This window comes from Eumetopias jubatus, unplaced genomic scaffold (assembly GCF_037043125.1).
Source record: "Eumetopias jubatus isolate StellerSeaLion01/CBP00866 unplaced genomic scaffold, mEumJub1_p1.0 scaffold_3, whole genome shotgun sequence".
Taxonomy (NCBI): domain Eukaryota; kingdom Metazoa; phylum Chordata; class Mammalia; order Carnivora; family Otariidae; genus Eumetopias; species Eumetopias jubatus.
In genome coordinates, this window is record NW_028274809.1 from 194,651,810 (window position 1) to 194,670,643 (window position 18,834).

Sequence of the window (18,834 nt, forward strand, 5' to 3'; positions counted from 1 at the left end):
CGTGATTTGTCTCCCTCTCTCATTTCTTCCCATTCAGTTTTCCTTCCCTTCCGCTGTGGTCCTCCACACTATTCCTTATGTTCCATATATGAGTGAAACCATATGATAGCTGTCTTTCTCTGCTTGACTTATTTCACTTAGCATAATCCCCTCCACTTCAATCACGTCAGTGCAAATTGTAGGTATGTATCCTTTCAGATGGCTGAGTAATCTTCCCTTGTATATATGGACCACATCTTTATCCATTCATCTGTTGAAGGGCATTTCGGCTCCTTCCACAGTTTGGCTATTGCAGACATTGCTGCTATGAACATTGGGGTTCAGGTGCCCCTTCTTTTCACTACGTCTGTATCTTTGGGGAAATACCCAGTAGTGCAATTGTTAGTTAGTAGGGTAGTTCTATTTTTAACATCTTGAGGAACCTCCATACTGTTTTCCACAGTGGCTGCACCAGCTTGCATTCCCACCAACAGTGTAAGGAGGGTTCCTCTTTCTCCACATCCTCACAACATCTGTCGTTTCCTGACTTGTTAATTTTAGCCATTCTGACTGGTGTGAGGTGGTATCTCATTGTGGTTTTGATTTGAATTTCCATGATGGCTAGTGATGGTAAACATTAGTCATTTTTATGTCTTTTTTGGAGAAATGTCTGTTCATGTCTTCTGCCCGTTTCTTGATTGGATTATTATTATTTTGTTGTTGTTGTTGTTGGGGTGTTGAGTTTGAGTTCTTGATAGATCTCGGATACCAGCCCTTCAACTGTAATGTCATTTGCAAATATCTTCTCCCATTCCATGGGTCGCCTCTTAGTTTTGTTGACTGTTTCATTTGCTGTGCAGAAGCTTTTTATCTTGATGACATCCCAAAAGTTCATTTTTGCTTCTGTTTCCCTTGCCTTTATAGACATGTCTTGAAGAAGTTGCTGTGGCCGATGTCGAAGAGGTTACTGCCTCTGTTCTCCTCTAGGAGTTTGATGGACTCCTGTCTCACTTTGAGGTCTTTCATCCATTTTGAGTTTATCTTTGTGAATGATGTAAGAGAATGGTCGAGTTTCAATCTTATGCATGTGGCTGTCCACTTTTCCCAGCAGCATTTATTGGAGAGACTGTCTTTTTCCCATTGGACATTCATTCCTGATCTGTCAAAGATTGGTTGACCATAGAGTTGAGGGTCCATTTCTGGGGTCTCTATTCTGTTCCATTGATCTATGTGTTTTTGTGCCAATACCATTCTGTCACAGATTTGTAATATAGATTGAAGTCAGGCATTGTGATGCCCCAAGTTTGGTTTTCTTTTGCAACATTTCCCTGGCTATGTATCCTTGGCTGCATGTTCTCATTTAGTACCGTGAACATGTCTTTCCAGCCCTTTCTGGCTTGCCAGTTCCCTGGTGTTATTCTGACGTTATTCTGATGTTCCTCCCTCCGTACGTAAGAAATCTCTTCCCCCTGGCTGCCTTCTGTATTGCTTCCTTGGTTCTAAGATTTGCAAGTTTTCCATTTTTAATTCTAATAGTGTATTTATAGACTACTTTGGATTTTCTATGTACACCATCATCTTATCTGTGAATAGTCACAATTATCTCCTCAATGGGTATTCTTTTTGTTTCTCTTGGCTTATAACACTTGGGAGATTCTCCAAAGTAATGTTGACTAGAGTAGCATTGTTTGAAGATTTTAGTACACCTTTCACAATATCCGATAGAAAAACAGACAAAACATTGGTAAGAAATGTGACCTATTTGACATATATGGAACATTACATAGTAAGTGCAGAATACATTATTTTCAAGTGGTCCTAGAATATTTACCCAAATAGACGATACGTTGGGCCGTGAATCAATCTAAACATTTTAAAAGCCTGAAATTAACTAGATTATATTCTTCGACCACAGGGGAATTGAGCCATAGTCATAATGAAAAGAAAACCAGGAAGTCCCTCAATGTTTAAAACTTAAATGTAACTTTGCTACATATCCTAAGGGTCAGAGAGGGAATCGCAATGGAAATTCTCGATCTTTCCTACATCAGAGCTCACAGACAATGGCATTCTATCCATGAAGAGCACTATAAATAAGGTAGACAGGAGTTGAGGCTTAAGTCCGAGTTCTGCCTGCCTCAGCCACACCTGGCAGCCTTGGTATGTGGTCGCCCCCGGCTGCCCTTTCCGGCGGCCCTGAGCTAAGGGGGACAACATGGCCATGTGGAAATGGGAAGCTCCACACTCCTAGTGATGATGGTGTCTCCCACCCAAGCTGCCCTTTCTGGTGGCCCTGAGCTAAGGGGGACAACATGGCCATGTGGAAATGGGAAGCTCCACACTCCTAGTGACGATGGTGCTATTGTATTGTCCTCACCAGTCCAACAACATGATTTCTGAGTGAAATACGACACAATAGCAGCTTCTTGACCTTCCTTAAGGTTTGAAAATCATCTTGTGAGTCATCTATTAGAAATAGGGTTTCAACACGTGTTCATTTATCTGGAAAAGAAATAGATCCAAATAGTAATTATGGCTTCCTGAGCACCTGCCGTTGAGCGCCATCACACTGGCTCTTTGTGGAATTCTCCCTCTTAAACTTCTAAACTATGAGGTAGGTATTATTAGTCACATTTTCTAGATGGTTAGACAGGGGCTCAGAAACGATACGAGTCACAGAGGATTTGAGTGTCAGAGACCTAAGTGGGATCTCCAAACTGACTCCAAATCCCTTGTTATTCCATACACGGTACTATTTTCCTCTTTTTTTTTTTTTTTAAGGTTTTATTTATTTATTTGAGAGAGAGAGAGAATGACAGAGCGCAAGAGCGGGAGGGTCAGAGGGAGAAGCAGACTCCCCGCCGAGCAGGGAGCCTGATGTGGGACTCGATCCTGGGACTCCAGGATCATGACCTGAGCTGAGGGCAGTCGCTTAACCAACTGAGCCACCCAGGTGCCCTGCTATTTCCCTCTTATCTCTGGTCTTCTCTATCTGGAAACATATCAAGGATCAGGAATTTTATGTTGTGTGGCCAACTGGAATGAATTCAGTTGGCCTTTTAACCTCTGCCCATCGTAATTGAAGGATCTTTGAGTGAGATACTCCACGATCTCTAGGAATAGAGACATTATAATATTTTTCTAATATTACAGTTACTGAAAGAACTATCTTTTTTTAATTGGTTCAGGCTCTGGTATGATCAGAGTGTACTGTAAGACAGGTCTGAAATAGTATTTAAAAACACTCAGCTCAGCCTCTTCTACGAAGTGAGACAGTGCTTATAAACACAGCTGAAATAGTCTCTTAGCTACGATTATTTCCTTCCCAACCATCGTAGTGTTTATATGGTGTGACTATGACTTACATTAGTCAAAATCAGCAAGGAAGGAACTGAGACAGTGTATCCAAGCTTTAGGAGCACTTCATGTTTCCATTAGTGCTGTGAAAATGAGCTACTCTGTTTTATTCTGTAGTCTAAGGGAATGGTGCCAGACATCTCTAAGATGTTTAGTCGTTCTAAAATTCTGACTTTAGGTTATCTGTGTGCTTCAGAGATTTGGGCAGGAGAAGGGGAGGAGCCCAGCGTCTCTGAACCCCTCTGTTACCCGTGTGGACCATGGAACAGGTAAACTTCTGTAGGCATCATTTTGATTTCTTGGTACTATCGTTAAAGGTACTTTTGTCTCAAGTTCCTCCCTTGAGTAGTAATTCTAATGATAATGGAAATTTTTATCTTTTACCATCCATGGGCCCGGATCCTGGGCTCCCAGAGAAGCTACCCTTTAACATTTTACCAAGCTCCGAATGGGCAAAACCTCAGAGCGTGGGTCCTATTTCTGTCCCGAGCACATATTGTACATCTGGTTTGAGAAGAAAAAGATAACCCAAAATGCCATTGCAAACATAAAGATAAGAAAAACGGAAGAACCTCTCTGGCTCCCATAAGATTAAAGTCATACCGACTTGCACAAACGGAAAACACAGGAAGAAGTCTATACATTTCCGGAACGTTCTCCCTCATGACGATTTGTAACTCTGTATGTAAAACAACACAGAACAAATATATAAACCTGCCCCAGATGTTCCTTCCCCGGAGCACTCCCTTCTTTCTGAAGATTGTGTCTCCCAGGCAGCTGTCCTGAGCTGGGTTTGAATAAAACTCTCTTCCTTTCTCTCTCAGCTGTTTAAAAGGGTTTGCTCATTTAGTGTCAACAATAACAATACGTTTTCATTTTAAGTGAAAAATAAATGTTCCTGGTTCACGACTCCAACAGCACAGAAGGGCGGCTGTTCTTCATCCTGGAGCTTCCCTGCAGAACCAAGCATATGTATATATATATTCCAGCATAAACGGGCTCATCCTACAAGGATGCTTTGAAGGTCCAAGAAGCACTATCCACTCCATGGGTGAGACCAGAAAGTGAAGCTCTTCCCGCCTAGAGAATTACTTTTTGGGTTTAAAACTGCCTTGGAAATGCGTGAAACCATTGCATTTCCTAAAGCCCAAAGCCTCGGAAGGTCCGAGTGGGGCTGACCTTGCGGGGGGCCAGGAACAGCTCTGCAGGCAGGGTTGGTGCAGGAAGGGAAGGGGCAGGGCTCTGGGGGTGGTCTGAAGCCCGAGGCGTCCGCGGAATGGGCCGGGTGTGTGCCTGGGGCGGACCCTGCCCATAACCCCCGCCCATGCCTGCGCCGCCAAGCCAGGTGCTGGCTTGAGGAGGGGCCTCCTGGACCACCTGCGGTCGCGGGGAGCCGCGGGCGTGAGGGCGGGTTGGCCGGTAGAGGCAGGCGCGGCATCCAATGGGCTCGGGGCACCACCCTCCCCGACCAGTCACCGCGTGGGGGTGGAGCTACCTCTGCGGGAGGACCCGGAGTGCCCGGGGGTTGCAGAGGTCGGGCAGCTCGGCCCGCTCCGAGAGAGTTCACTTGTGGCGTTCCCGGCTGGGTGAGAGCGCGCTGCGGGTTGGGGTGGGGGTCCCGGGGGCAGGGTGCGCCCTGGATGGGAGTTGGGGGTTCTCGAAGGCGGCGGGGAGCGAGCTAATCCCGCGAACTCAGATGAGTTTTCTTTTTCCCTTGAAAGCCCTTCAACTGGCCATATCCCCCAGCCCCGTGAACTCCAGGGCCCCGCTCACCCGAGTTTTTGGGGGATGGGTGGCGGACATTTCAGGGTTTGCCTCGTTCCCCTGGAAGTGCACGGAAGGACTGCACACAGTCCCCAACTTCAGTGGGGTGCCCCCTGTCCCCTGGCACAGTGCAGGTAATGGACCTTGAGCAGCACCCCGAGTTCAGCAGGGTGTCCCCTGTTCGCCCAGGCACAGGTGTGGTGGTAACAAGCCCCAGAGCCGTCCCCCAACTTCAGCATTGTGCCCCATGTCCTCAGGGGGATGGTGGTAATGGTCCCTTATGATCGTCTGGGAGGGCCCTCCATGTTCCTGCTCCCCCAGGCACAGGTGCGGTGGCAACAAGCCCTAGAGTCATCCCCCAACTTCAGCATTGTGCCCCATGTCCCCCGGGGATGGTGGTAATGGGCTGTCAGGATGGTGCAGGAGGGTCTTCCAGGTGGGGGCCTGGAGGCTGGAGTAAACCAGACCCCACTCAAGTTGCATGAGGAACAGATGAGTTGAGGTGTTCATTTGGAAGAGTAATTTCGCTTTTCCAAAAATGTCAAAGTCATTGGTCTACTTTAGAATGAAGATAATGACTACTTAAAAAACAAGTGTGTGTTTCCCCTTCTCCCAGAAACCGGAGCAGGTGTGCAGGCCATAGGTGGGAGGTGCCTTCTCATCCCCACCTGACAGCACTTCTCTGCTCTGGCTCCAGGAGACCCGAAGTTCTGAACATCAGCATGTGAGTCAGTGATGCAGCTTGTCACAGGACGTCAGCGTTCAGAGAAAGCAGCAGGCCCGTTTGGCACAGTGTCATCATCATGTCAGGACAGGAGGTAAAACCTCTCATGAACCCCAAACCTCCTGGGCTTTCCTCTTTTCTCTAGTTGAGCCATGAAGTAAAACTTCAGTAGCTGTCAGCATTCTCCATTTGGTGCAGGAGTTAGTTAATTTCTCTGCAGGTAGAAGATTGCAGGTGCAGGGGATCCCATTTTCTCTATTCACTTATTGCTTACAAAACAGATTCTGATCATCTGTTTCCTAGAAGTAACCTTTATTAGAAAGGGAAGGTGAAATTTACTCTTTGTGTGTTTTTAACATATCATTTGTTCCTTCATCTAACAGCGTTTATTCATTTGGGCCTAGGATATGGTTGAGTGGCCAGCATCTAGAGTTAGTTGGCTTTTTGTCATAGGATACAGACTCGGATGATGTCTTGTCATTTGTCAAAGGTGATGTTTCATAATTGATTAGTCTTTTCATCAGAAGAGTTACAATTAGGGTCGAGGGAAAAATCAAAATTATTCAAAGCAGCCTTTTACTGTTTAAAAGTTGAGCTTGAGGGGCGCCTGGGTGGCTCAGTCATTAAGCGTCTGCCTTCGGCTCAGGTCATGATCCCGGGGTCCTGGGATCGAGCCCCATATCGGGCTCCCTGCTCCGCGGGGGACCTGCTTCTCCCTCTCCCACTCCCCCTGCTTGTGTTTCCTCTCTCGCTGTGTCTCTCTCTGTCAAATAAATAAATAAAATCTTAAAAAAAAATAAAAGTTGAGCTTGACTTTCTAGTTTTTCTAAATGTGTCATCTAGATATTTTGACATGCCGATTTTCTCTGTAGCTTTTTTGGTGGTGGAGTCAGAAGGAGAGTCTTTGAGAATTCTGGATGCTGGTGGCATCAAGGGGCTTGGCGTCAGGAGCACTGGGTTGAGTTCTGGAACTGCTTGCCTGACCCTAGGTGAGTCAGGTTATCCCACAGAGCTTCCATTGACTCCTTATGAAATTGCTGGCATCTAATATCTATGGAAAGGCTTTTGTCCACAGAAACTGTTCTGCCTGATGAAGAGCAATTAAAAATGAGGTGATTTGGGCTGTGTTATTCTGTGAATAAAGGTTTTAAACCCCCTGTCATAGGATACGGTGTTTTATTGTACAAGGAGTCCTCTGAAGGCTGCAATGAAAGAAGCAGGTCTCAGAGCATGTCCATGTTCCATTGATACGTTCCTTACAGTTTGCCCAGGTAGGAAGGTAATTGGAGAGAAATACGACAGAAGGGGAAAGTAGTGAACCATTCATTAGGTAGCCTTCCACCTTTCTCATGAAAGCCTTGGGCCAGTGTCATTTTGGAAGAAGAGGGGAGTCCTGGAGCTGTGCAGCAGATGGGGGAGTTCCAGGTCTGGGTAAAGCTGACAGGGGTCTCAGAGGAGAGCTGAGTGCCTGGAGCAGGAGGGTGTGGGCAGGGCGGGCTCCAGGGGTGGCTTTGGGTCTCCCGGGTGAGAGTGGTGACAGGTGGAGGGCCGTGAGGAGGTTCCTGGCCGAGGACAGGTGAGGCCCAGGTGGAGAGCTGGCCGAGCACCTTCTTCTGTGGCACCAGCCTCACCCAACATACACGACATCATCGTCTGTCCCTGTCACTCCAGTTCAGACGTCTCAGAGGTGCCAGGCCAAGACGTTTGTTTGAGTTTCTTTCTTTGAGTGTGTGTGAAGTTTCAAAATTTTGATTATGGAAATGACGGGTCATCGGAACATCTGTTACTCTTTTATTTCCTGCTCTTCTTTCCATCACCAAAGTGAATCATACCTTCTAGTGGAAGGGGCTATCTGTGTGTTTTTATATCTCGATTTAATTAAACAGTGGGAAAATAATCTTCCGAAATATGATCAGAATCCTTGGTGGGTGTTCATGTTTTCCTCTTCCATGAACCACATTCCGATACTAGAAATCATGTTTTAAAGTAAAACACAGCCTCAGAGCTGTAACAGGGTGCCCTGTCCTTTGTGAGAGGGGCACATGGAGGAGTGTAGGTTCTTTAGGAGCTCAGGGAGTGGTGCATCGTGCTCCCAACAGAAATCGAGCCCCCTGTTAGCCTTCCCTGAGGGGGCTGCTTACCTGGTGGCCCATCCTAGGCTCTGGAAGCTTGACCCGGTGAGTCACTTGTGACTTGAGCTGGGGAATTTATGAAGAAAATGGAAGGAATCCTGGAGGGTGCCTGCATCCTTTGTACTCGGACAACTCCATGTAGCAAAGGAACTCATCATACCGTGAGGCATGTCGGGATCCCTGAGGGAAAGGGCTTCGCTTCGTGGGCTGAAGTAGTGTCTTCATCCTTATCTGGACCAGAGCCATGTTGTGTGGCTATGGAGATCCAGACCCTTATGTGACCATGTCATTATTATTATTATTATTATTATTATTATTATTATTTTAAGAAAACAATATAGACATTGACTTTGAGATACAAATATCGTAAGGAAAAACTCAAGGTCAAATATATATATATATAATGATTGAACTCGTGACCTCTCTCATTAGTATGGGTAATGTAGGGCTGCCCGTATGAGAAAGACCAAGGAATTATATTTCGATTAGAAGTGTGCTGTGCACACGTAGTGTTTTATTCTGTCATTTGCCTTATTTTTCTGGAGGGAAAATGGAGTGGTGACTGGAGCTTGGTTTCTGATTTTAAGGAATGGGAGACAAGTGAATTGCAAGACCAGTGTTGATGCTGACATGGTGCTCAATGCCCAGCGAGCGAAGGTTTGAAGCTCGGACTTGGAAGCCTTGGTGTTCAGCGAGGATGTTGTCTGAATTTCCAGCACATCGAGTCACTTGGCTGGTGTGCCTAATTGAGCTAGTTCCTGCCTTTCTAAGGGCAGTTTGAAAGTGGCTTGAAACCCTAGGGTACTTGTGGAGTGGTCTGGATGGGACACCTGTGTGGGCCAGTGTAGACGCCACCCAGGGAATTCCAGAGCTAATGGTGAGCACATTTGTGAGGCTGGCGTTTGCTTCTCTGTGAGAAGCATTGAGCTGCAGTGGAAGGAAGTCGCTGGGTCTTATGACTCACTGTGTGAGCAGGTCTGAGCCTGGCGGGGTAGTCGGATCAGATAGCTGGGAGGTTGTGATGCCGTGGTGGTGGACTTTCGCTCATGATGCGCAGGCCAGCTTGCTACAGGGACAGGGACTGGGCTGTACTCCCTGGCCAGCCCTCCTGCTGCAGATGTGATGAGAGAGTTGCTTCCTGTTTGGTGCTTGAGCCCTTGGCTCAGCAGGGTGGTTGGTGGGAAGCAGCCCACAGGCAGCATTATCGATTCTTGCCCATTGTGCCCCTGCTTCCTCAGAAGAGGCACAGCAGATGTCCTCTGCCTGGTGTGTGTGAATTCAGTCAGCAGAAGCAGTTCTTCCAGAGCCCCACCCCTGAGAAATCCTCTCCACATTCCTGTGCTGTGTGCAAGAGGTCGCTTTTCATCTGCAACTGAAATCTCAGCTCCTACCATTAGGTTCCGAGGCCACACAGGACACCAGTATCCGTGCAGTTCTACTTCTGCATGGGGCCTGATGTGCGAGACTGAGGCCGAGCCTGGTTGGCCTGTTGATGCCGCTGCAGGCTCCTTCCTGGAAAATGTGCAGCACAGCCTGGTTTGTGATGATATCGCAGGAAAGAGGGACAGGTGCACCACTCCGCCTGACCGCAGGAGTATTCCGGACGTCAATCCCAGGTGGTTGGTGCAGGGAGGAGAGATGTCTGTTTCCCAGGACCTTGGCCAGAGGGAGAGTTGGATCCTGGGTGGATCTCTGCTCACCTTTCTCAGATGAGCACCTCAGGCAAGGAGAGGAAGTGTGAGTGCTCACCTGTAATTGAGGAAGGTGTCTGGCTTCAGGTCTCATGGGCAGGTGGATTCCTCGTGTGGCTCATTTTCCTGATAGTGTTCAGGGTGCAGTCGATGGACCCCTGGTCCTTGGCATCCTGGCTGTGCCAGACTCCTGGGGGCACCTTTTCCCCCGGGGCTTTGGACCAGGAAATCGGAGGGAGTCAGTGGTGAAAGCGTCAGTGTAGGCCTTCGTTTCTACCCTGCCGAGACGGACTGGTGACTGTGATAACTGCTACGGAAATACGGAGCAGGAGACAGGGCTGGGGTGCTGCAGGGGAGGTAAGGGTGGTGCTTGCTATTCACATAGAGCCAGGTGGGACTTCACTAGGAAGGTGATCCTTGAGTCAAGATCTAAAGAAGGTGAGTGATATCACATCAAGAGCATTCTAAACAGAAGGAAAGCATGTGTATAAGTCCCGGGGCAGGAGCGTACCAGGTATGTCCAGAAGTAGCAAGAAGGCCCTGTGGCCACGGGAGACAGCTTAGGACATGACCTCAGGGAGGTGACAGAGGGAGACAGAAAGCCATTGCAGTGCTGTGACCCCATGGGACCCTATTTCCTTGGGCCATCCTGGCTACAGTGTTGAGAACAGATGACAGAGTGTTGAGGGTGGGCAGGGGAGGTCCATGATGAAGCTTTTCCAGGAACTCAGGCAAGAGATGGCCTCTAGTTCCCACCAACAGTGGACCGGATAGGTGGCCTTGGAAGGAGTGGTCAGTCCTATTCTGGGTACGTTTAAGAAGGAGCTCACCGGATTTGCTGATGGGTTAGATACTGGGAATGGGAGAAAGAGGAATTGGGGTAACTCCCAGCTGTGGCTGGTTGTCCTGAGTGAGGGGAAGGAGGAGGTTTCTGGGGGTAGGAGGTCGTCTGTGTTCCACATGCTCAGGAAGGTGCCTTTCACGGTGGATCTGCTGATGTGCGTGTCCAGGAGAACAGTTAACATCTACTCCCTCAGCGACTTTCAAGTACAATATCCCCCACTTTTTAAAAGTTCACGGTACACATGGCTTTTTTTTTTTTTTTTTTTTAAAGATCTGTTTCATTACCCAGCTTCAATAACAGGAGGAATCCTGAAGAGGATTTCGCTCTGATGAAAAAAGTCGAAAAGTGAGCATCGCGTTCCTCATCTGTTTTGCGGGGAGCCACTGCAGAGGCGGCGTGCACCTCAACCAGGTCTTTCCTGGGAACCACTCTCCACGTCCAGCCCCCAGCACTTTGAATTGTGTCTGTGAGCATCTGCTGTGCTTCATCTCCATTTATTTTGGGCATCTGTTAGGAAGTCGTGTCCCGAGGCCTAGGAAAAGCCAAAGAGAAGTCGTTTTTGGAGTCTGAGCATGTGATTTTTTTCTGTAGAAATGAATGGTAATTCCTCCTTTGGTCTACACCATTCTTGCTGTGAGAGGTTTCCTTCCTAGGAAGGAAGGAAACTACTTTCAAATAGCGGGGGAACCTGTACGCCATCCTGCAGGGTTAGCTTTAGTCTCCATGCTGCACAGAACGTTCCAAGACTTATGCATTTTATCACTCAAACATTTTGCCTTTTTTTTTTTTAAAGATTTTATTTATTTATTTGAGAGAGAGAGAGAATGAGAGATAGCACGGGAGGGAAGAGGGTCAGAGGGAGAAGCAGACTCTCTGCTGAGCAGGGACCCCGATGTGGGACTCGATCCCGGGACTCCAGGTTCATGACCTGAGCCGAAGGCAGTTGCTTAACCAACTGAGCCACCCAGGCGCCCAAACATTGTGCCTTTGACCACCTTCCCCCATTCCTCCCCCATCCCTGGATCTGGCAACCAGCAATCTGTTCTCAGTATCTGTGCATTCAGTATTTTTTTTTCCATGTGGAACGTCCATGAACATCTGGTATTTGTCTTTCTGTGTTGAGTTACTTAGCATAATGCTCCCAAGGTGTCTGTCTCTATGTCTGGCTACTGTGAAGAATGCTGCAGTGAACATGGGAGTGCATCTATCTTTTTGAGGTAGTGTTTTTGTGTTCTCCAAATAAATCCACCCAGAGCAATCACTGGGTCATGTGGTAGTTGGATTCATTTTTCCAGGAACCTCCATACTCTTTGTCACGGGTGCTGCACCAATGTACATTCCCACCAACAGTGCACAGGGTCCCCTTGTCTACACACCCTTGACCACACCTGGTGTCTGTCTCTGGGACAAATGCCATCCCGACAGGTGTGAGGAGATAGCGGATTATGGGTTTGACTTAGGTTTCCCTGACGACGATTAGTGTTGTTGAACAACTTTTTCTGTGTCTTTTGACCACCTGGGTGCCATCTTTGGAAAGTATTCACATATTCTCCCCATTTTTTATACAGGTTTTTTTTGTCTGTTTTGATTTGTATGAGTGTTTTGTATATTTTGGATATTAGCCTCTTCTCACACATATGATTTGCAGATTTTTTTTCTCATTGGGTAGGTTGCCTTTTAAGTTTTGATGGTTTCTTTTGCCATGTAGAAATTTCAGTTTGATGTCGTTCCACTTGTTTATTTTTGCATTTGTTGCCTTTGCCTTTGGTGTCCGATCTAAAAGACTCTTTGCCAAAACCAATGTCGAGAAACTCACTACCTGTGTTTTGTTCTCGGAGGTTTATGGATTCCGGTCTTATATTCAAGTCATTCATCCATTTAAAATTTTTGTGTGTGCTGTAAGAAAGCGATCCAGTTCCATTCTTCTGCATGTAGTGTGCGGTTTTCCAGGACCGTTCACTGAAGAGGCAGTCCTTTCCCCGTTGTATATTTTCTGCTCCTGTGTCGTAAGTTAAGGCCATGCATGTGTGGGTTAGTTTCTCAGGTTTCTTCTTCTTCTTCTTCTCCTCCTCTTCCTCTTCCTTCTTCTCCTCCATTTTTTTTGTTTTACAGTTTATTTTTTGGGAAAGTATTTTTTCCTGTTGGAATATATGCAGTGTGGACTTTATTGATTACATGTTCATACTATTTGTTAGAACATTTCTCTCGTGTGTTTTTGTAAATGACTTGCCGGATTTATAGCTTTCAACAGGTTTAACATTTGGGCAGAACTACTCAAAATGTTATATTCTTCCATCCGATAAGAGATTGTGTCTGTCTTTTGTGATGCTATCAGTTGTGATAATTGATATCTGTTTCTTTTCCATGATAGGTTTATTAAAGTGATTTTAATATTTCTTAAAAACGTGGATTCTAAATCACTCTTATTTAATAATATGTGTTTATATAAAACAAGTTTAAAGAAATGCATTTATTGGAATCAGCTGTTGAAACAGGAGATAAATATTAATTCCCGTTCAGAGTTAATAATAATTATATCAGAGCTAAGTCTAAATATACCTTTAATGTACTGACTCTAATGAGTACACTTTGCCCAAAGTGCTATGATTATCATTTCCTGAGCTTTCTATTCAGTTCCATTGACCTGTGTGTCTGTTTCTATGTCAGCACCATACAGTTTTGATGAGCACAGCTTTGTAATCTAGCTTGAAATCCGGGCGTGTGGTGATTCCTGCTCTCTTCTTTCTCCAGGTTGCTCTGGGTATTTGGTGTCTTCTGTGATTCCATATGAATTTTAGGACTGTCTTCTATTTCTTTGAATAATGGCACTGGAATTCAGATAGGGATTTCATCACATCTGTAGATTGCTTTGGTTGCTGTGGACATGTGAACATGATTAACTCTTCCGGTTAATGAGCAGGACGTACGCTTCCGTTTATTTGTGTCGTCCTCTGTTTCTTTGACCCATACATGCCCCCTCAACATGCATGTGTTTTTCCTTCCTTTTCCAACATGTGTTCAGTGTACCAGGTCTTTCTTATTCTTGGTTACTTTTCTCCTAGGTTTTTTTTTCTTGATGCAATTGTAAATGGCATTGCTTTCTTATTTTCTCTTTGGGAAGGTTTGTCATCAGTACATAGAAATGCAACAAGTTGGGACACCTGTGTGGCTCAGTCAGTTAAGCATCTGTCTTTGGCTCAGGTCACCATCCCGGGGTGCTGTCATCGAGACCCGCAGCGGACTTCCTGCTCAGTGGGGAGTCTGCATCTCCCTCTCCCTCTGCTGCTCACCCTGCTTGTCCTGTCTCTCTCTGTCAAATAAATAAAGTCTTTAAAAAAAGAAATGCAACAGGTCTCTGTATATTGCCTTTGTATCCTGCAGCTTTACTGAATTTGTTGATTCTAACAGTTTTGTTGGAATCTCTATGGAATTCTATATATAGTATGTCATTTGCAAACAGTGACAGTTTTCCTATTTGGATTTCATCTTTTCTTTCTTTCTTTTCTTTTTGTCTGAATGCTTTGGCTAGGTCTTTCAATACTGTGTTGAATGAAAGTGATGAGAGTGGGCATCTTTGTCTTGTTTTTTTGTCTTTTATATGTTTTATATTTATTCATGAAAGAGAGAGAGAGGCAGAGGCAGAGAGAGAAGCAGGCTCCCCGCCTAGCAGGAAGCCCAATGCAGGACTCGATCCCAGGACCCTGGGATTGTGACCCGAGCCGAAGGCAGACGGTTAACCATCTGAGCCACATGGGCGCCCTCTTTGTCTTGTTTTTGATCTTAGTGGAAATGTTTTCAGCTTTTCACCCTTGGGTATGATGTCAGCTGTGAGTTTTTCATATATGGACTTTGTTATTTTGAGGTGTGTTCCCTCTATACCCAGATGGTTTAGAGTTTTTATCATAAATGCATATCGAACTGTGAAGTGTTCTTGTTGAGGTACAGCGCAATGTGGGGGTTCGCCGGGATGGGCGTGCAGATTTCTCCAGGTCAGAGACCTTTCCGTAGTTCCAAATGACGCAGGATCCTTCTCGGTGGCAGCCTGAGTTCTCTCCTATTATTGAGGTGTCCCCAGTGCCCGGAGCTTTGTAGCCAGGAATCTGGGGAAAAACCCATCAGAACCCAAGCCAGGGTTAGGGTTCGGGACTACGGGCATGACAGGCCCGATCTGCTAGCACTGTGGCAGGCTTTCCAGGGGACTGAGTTGAGGGCGTGGATCAGGATGAATGTCATGCCAGGGATTTTGGCCAGGGGGCCGCTGAAAGTGGGGGTTCGCTAGGATGGGCATCCGGAGTTCCCAATGGCGAGGTTTCCTTCTGTGTGTCAGTCTGAGTCCTCTGGTATTGCTCAGTTGTCCCCAATCCCTGGAGTTTAGAGGAAGGCCTCTGGGGACAGACCCATCACAAGCCAAAATAGGTTTAAGGTTAGGGCTTATGTGCGTGGCAGGCCCGATCTACCAACACAGTGGTGAGCTTCCCAGGGAGCTGAGTTGTGGGCATGGGTCAGGGTGAGTGCCAGGCCCAGGATTTTAGGCCCGACCACTGAATGTGGGAGATGGATGGGGTGGACATGCAGGTTTCTCTTGCCCTGAATGCTTTCTGGAGTCCAAACGGTGAGGTTTCCTTCTGGGTGTAGGCTGAGTCTTCTGGTACTTCTCAGGTGGTCCCAATTCCTGGGGCTTTGGAAACAGGCCTCTGAGGACCGACTCCTGAGAAGCAAACCTAGGTTATGGTAGGGCCTTAGGGGCTTGGCAGGCTGAATCTACGGCACTATGGCTAGCTTCCCGGGGGTCTGAGTTGAGGCCGTGTGTCGGGGTGAGTGTGAAGCTCATGGTTTGCGGCAAGGGGGCCAATGAAAGTGCAGGTGTGCTTTATTGTGCATGCAGTTTACTCCTGCTCTGAACGCTTCCCACAGTTCCAAATGGTGCGGTTTCCTTCTGGGCGACAGCCTGAGTCCTCCGGTATTGCTCAGGTGTCCCATTTCCTGGGACTTTGGAGCCTGGCCTCTAGGGACAGATCCCTCAGAAGCCAACCTAGGGTTAGGATAATGGCCTAGGGTTATTTCAGCCACATCTGCCAACACTGTGTCATGCTTTCCAGGGCTCTGAGTTGGGGGATGCGTCAGAGTGAGTGTCAGGCTCAGGGTATGCCACCAGGGGACCCCTGAATGTGGGGTTTGGCTGGGGTGGGCAAGTAGGGTTCTCCTGCTCTGAATGCTTTCCAGGTTTCCAAATGGCACAGTTTCCTTCTGGGTGGCAGGCTGAGTTCTTTGGTATTTCCCATGTGTCATCAATCCCTGGGGCTTTATTGCCAGGCCTCTGGAGACAGAGCCCACAGAAGCAAACCCTGAGTAAGGGTTAGGGCCTACGGGTGTGGCAGGCCCAATCGGCTTGTGCCGTGGAATGCTTCCCGGGGGCATGAGTTGACCACATGGGTCACAGATTAAGGTCAGGGTTTGCAGCCACTGAAAGTAGGGGTACGCTGGGATGGGCATGCAGAGTTTTCCTACTCTGAATGCTTTCTTGAGTTCCAAATAGTGTGTTTTCCATCTGGGTGGCAGGTTGAGTCCTCTCGTATTGCACTGCTGTCCCGAATCCCTGAGGCTTTGGAGCCAGGTCTCTGGGGAAAGAAACCTCAGAAGCCTACCTAGGATTAGGGTTGGCCGTAGGGGCATGGCAGTCGATGTGCCAGCACTGTGGCGAGCTGGGGTCTGAGTTGAAGGCATGAATCAGGGTGAGTGTCAAGCTCAGGGTTGGTGGCCGGGTGTCCTCTGAATGTTGAGGTTCGCTGGAATTGGCATGCAAACATCTGCGAATGCTTTCCGGGGTTCCAATTGGCGTGGTTTCCTTCATGGTGGCCGGCTGTGTCCTCTTGTATTGCTCAGATGTCCCCATCTATAGTACTTAGGAGCCAGGCCTCTGGGGACACAACCCTAAGAAACCAACCTGTGCTTATAGGGCCTAGGGTCAGGGCGAACCGTACATGTCCATACTGGGGAGAGCTTCCCAGAGGTCTGTGTTGATGGCATTGTTCAGGGTGAGTGGCAGGGTCAGGGTCTGCCGCCAGGGGGCCAATAAATGTGGGTTATGACTGGGATGAGCGTGCTGAGGTCTCCTGCTCTGAATCCTTTCCATAGTTCCAAATGGCGCATTTTTCTTCTGGGTGGCAGCCTGACTCCATTGAAATGGCTCAGGTGTCCTGAATCCTTGGGGCTTTGGACCCAGGTTCTGGGGACAGACCACTCAGAAGCCAACCTAGGGTTAGGCTTAGGGCTTAGGGCCATGACAGGCCTGATCTGCCAGGGCTGTGATGAGCTTCCCGGGGACTGAGTTGAGGCCATGGGTCAGGGAAGTGTCAGGCTCAGGGATTGTGGCCTGGGCACATTGCACTTGGGTTTTGTTGGGATGGACCAGCACAGTTCTGCGCTGAATGGTTTCCGGAGTTCCCAATGGCATGTTTTCCGTTGTAGTGGCAGGCTGAGTCCACTTGTACGGGTCAGGTGTCCTGAATCCCTGGGAACTGAGCCAGACCTCTGGGGACAGACCCCTCAGAAGTCTCCATAGGATCACGGTTAGGACATGGGGGCCTGACAGGCTCGAAGTGCCGACGCTGTGGCAAGGTACGGGTGTTTTGACTTTAGGGCGTTCCTCAGGATGAGTGTCAGGCTCATGGATTGCGGCCAAGGGGCCGATGAACCTGGGGCATCCCTGGGATGGGCATGCAGTGTACTCCTTCTCTGAACGCTGGCCTGAGTTCCACATGGCGTGTTTTCCTTCTGGGTGACAGGCTGAGTCTTCTGGTCTTGCTGGAGCCAGCCTTCGCGGACAGATCCCTCAGATGCCTCCGTAGGGTGAAGGTTAGGACCTGGGGGCACCGCGGGCCTGACGTGCAAGCACTGTAGCCTGCTCGGTGGGGTTTGTCTAGAGGGCGTGGGTCAGGGTGAGTGTCAGGATCATGGTCGGCCGCCAGAGGGCGCCAAATTTGTGCGTTGGCTGGGATGGGCATTCCGAGTTCTGGTGTTCTGAATGCTCTCCGGAGTTGCAAGTAGTGTGTTTGAATTTTTTTCGGCAAGCTGAGTCCTCCGGTGTCGCTCAGGTATTGGCATTCCGGGGGCTTTGGAGCCAGGCTTCTGGGGACAGAAACTCAGAAGCCTACCTAGGGATAGACTTACGGCCTAGGGTCATTTCATCCCTGATCTACCCACGCTGGGGCAAGCTTCGGGGGGTGGGCGATCTGAGTAGGGGGCGTGGGATTAGGGTGAGTGTGAAGCTCAGGGTTTGCGGGCAGGGGCCGTTGAAAGTGGCATTTCGCTGGGATGGGCACGCAGAGTTCTCCTACTCGGAAAGCTTTGCCCCGAGTTCCCAATGGTGCAGTTTCCTTTCTGGGAGACAGGCTGAATCCTCTGGTATTGCTCAGGTGCCCCTGATCCCTGTGGCTTTAGAGCCAGGCCTCTGGGGCCAGAGCCCTCAGAAGCCCGGGAGGGATAGGGTTAGGGCCTAGGGGCCCGGCAGGCCCGACGTGGCAGCATCAGGGGTTTGTCTTGAGGGCGTGGGTCAGGTTGTGTGTCAGGGTCGGGGTTTGCCGCCATAGGGTGCAAAATTTGTGCATTCCTTAGGATGGGCATTCAGAGTTCTCCTGCTCTGAATGCTTTCCGGAGTTCCAAATGCCGCATTTTCCTTTTGGGTGGCAGCCTGAGTCGCTCGATATTGCTCCGGTGTCCCGAACCTGTGCGGCTTTGGAACCAGGCTCTGGCGACTTACCCCTCAGAAGCCAGCCGAGGATGAGGGTTAGGACATAGGGGCATGGGAGTCCTGACCTCCCAGCACTGCGTCGAGGTTCCCGGGGGTGAAGGTTGAAGGCGTGGGTCAGCGTGAGTGTCTTGCTCTTCTTTTCGGCCGGGGGACCGCTGAAAGGGTGGGTGCGCTGGGATGGGCATGCAGCGTTCTCCTGCTGTGAATCCTTTCCGGAGTTCCAAACGGTGGGGTTACTCACTGGGTGGCAAGCTCAGTCCTCTGGTATTGCTCAGGTGTCCCTTGCCTTTGGGACTCTGGAACGAGACCTCTGGGATCAAAGCACTCAGGAGCCAATCTAGGCTTGGGGTTAGGGCCCAGGGGCACGGCATGCAGAGTTCTCCTGCTCCCAGTGCTTTCGGAAGTGCCAAATGGCGCATTTTGCTTTGTGGGGTCAGGCTGAGTCCTCTGGTATTGCTCAGGTGGCCCAAATCCCTGGGGCATGGAGCCAGGGACCTAGGGAGAGAGCTCCCCGAAGCCAAGTGAGGGTTAGGGTTAGGGCCCAGGTGCACGGCACTCCTGGTCTGCGGGAACTGGGGCGAGCTTGGGATGGG

General features: G+C 48.7%; 1 protein-coding gene across 1 annotated transcript in view; it reads left to right on the forward strand.

Annotated features, from left to right (window-relative positions):
* Window positions 1-4,841: 4,841 nt before the first annotated feature.
* LOC148164790 (voltage-dependent N-type calcium channel subunit alpha-1B-like) overlaps window positions 4,842-18,834 on the forward strand; it is a 64,095-nt gene continuing 50,102 nt past the window's right edge. Inside the window, 2 exon segments of the mRNA XM_088021934.1 lie at window positions 4,842-4,922; window positions 5,717-5,918. Coding sequence (XP_087878060.1) covers window positions 5,836-5,918 — 83 coding nt within the window. The 5' untranslated portion in view covers window positions 4,842-4,922; window positions 5,717-5,835.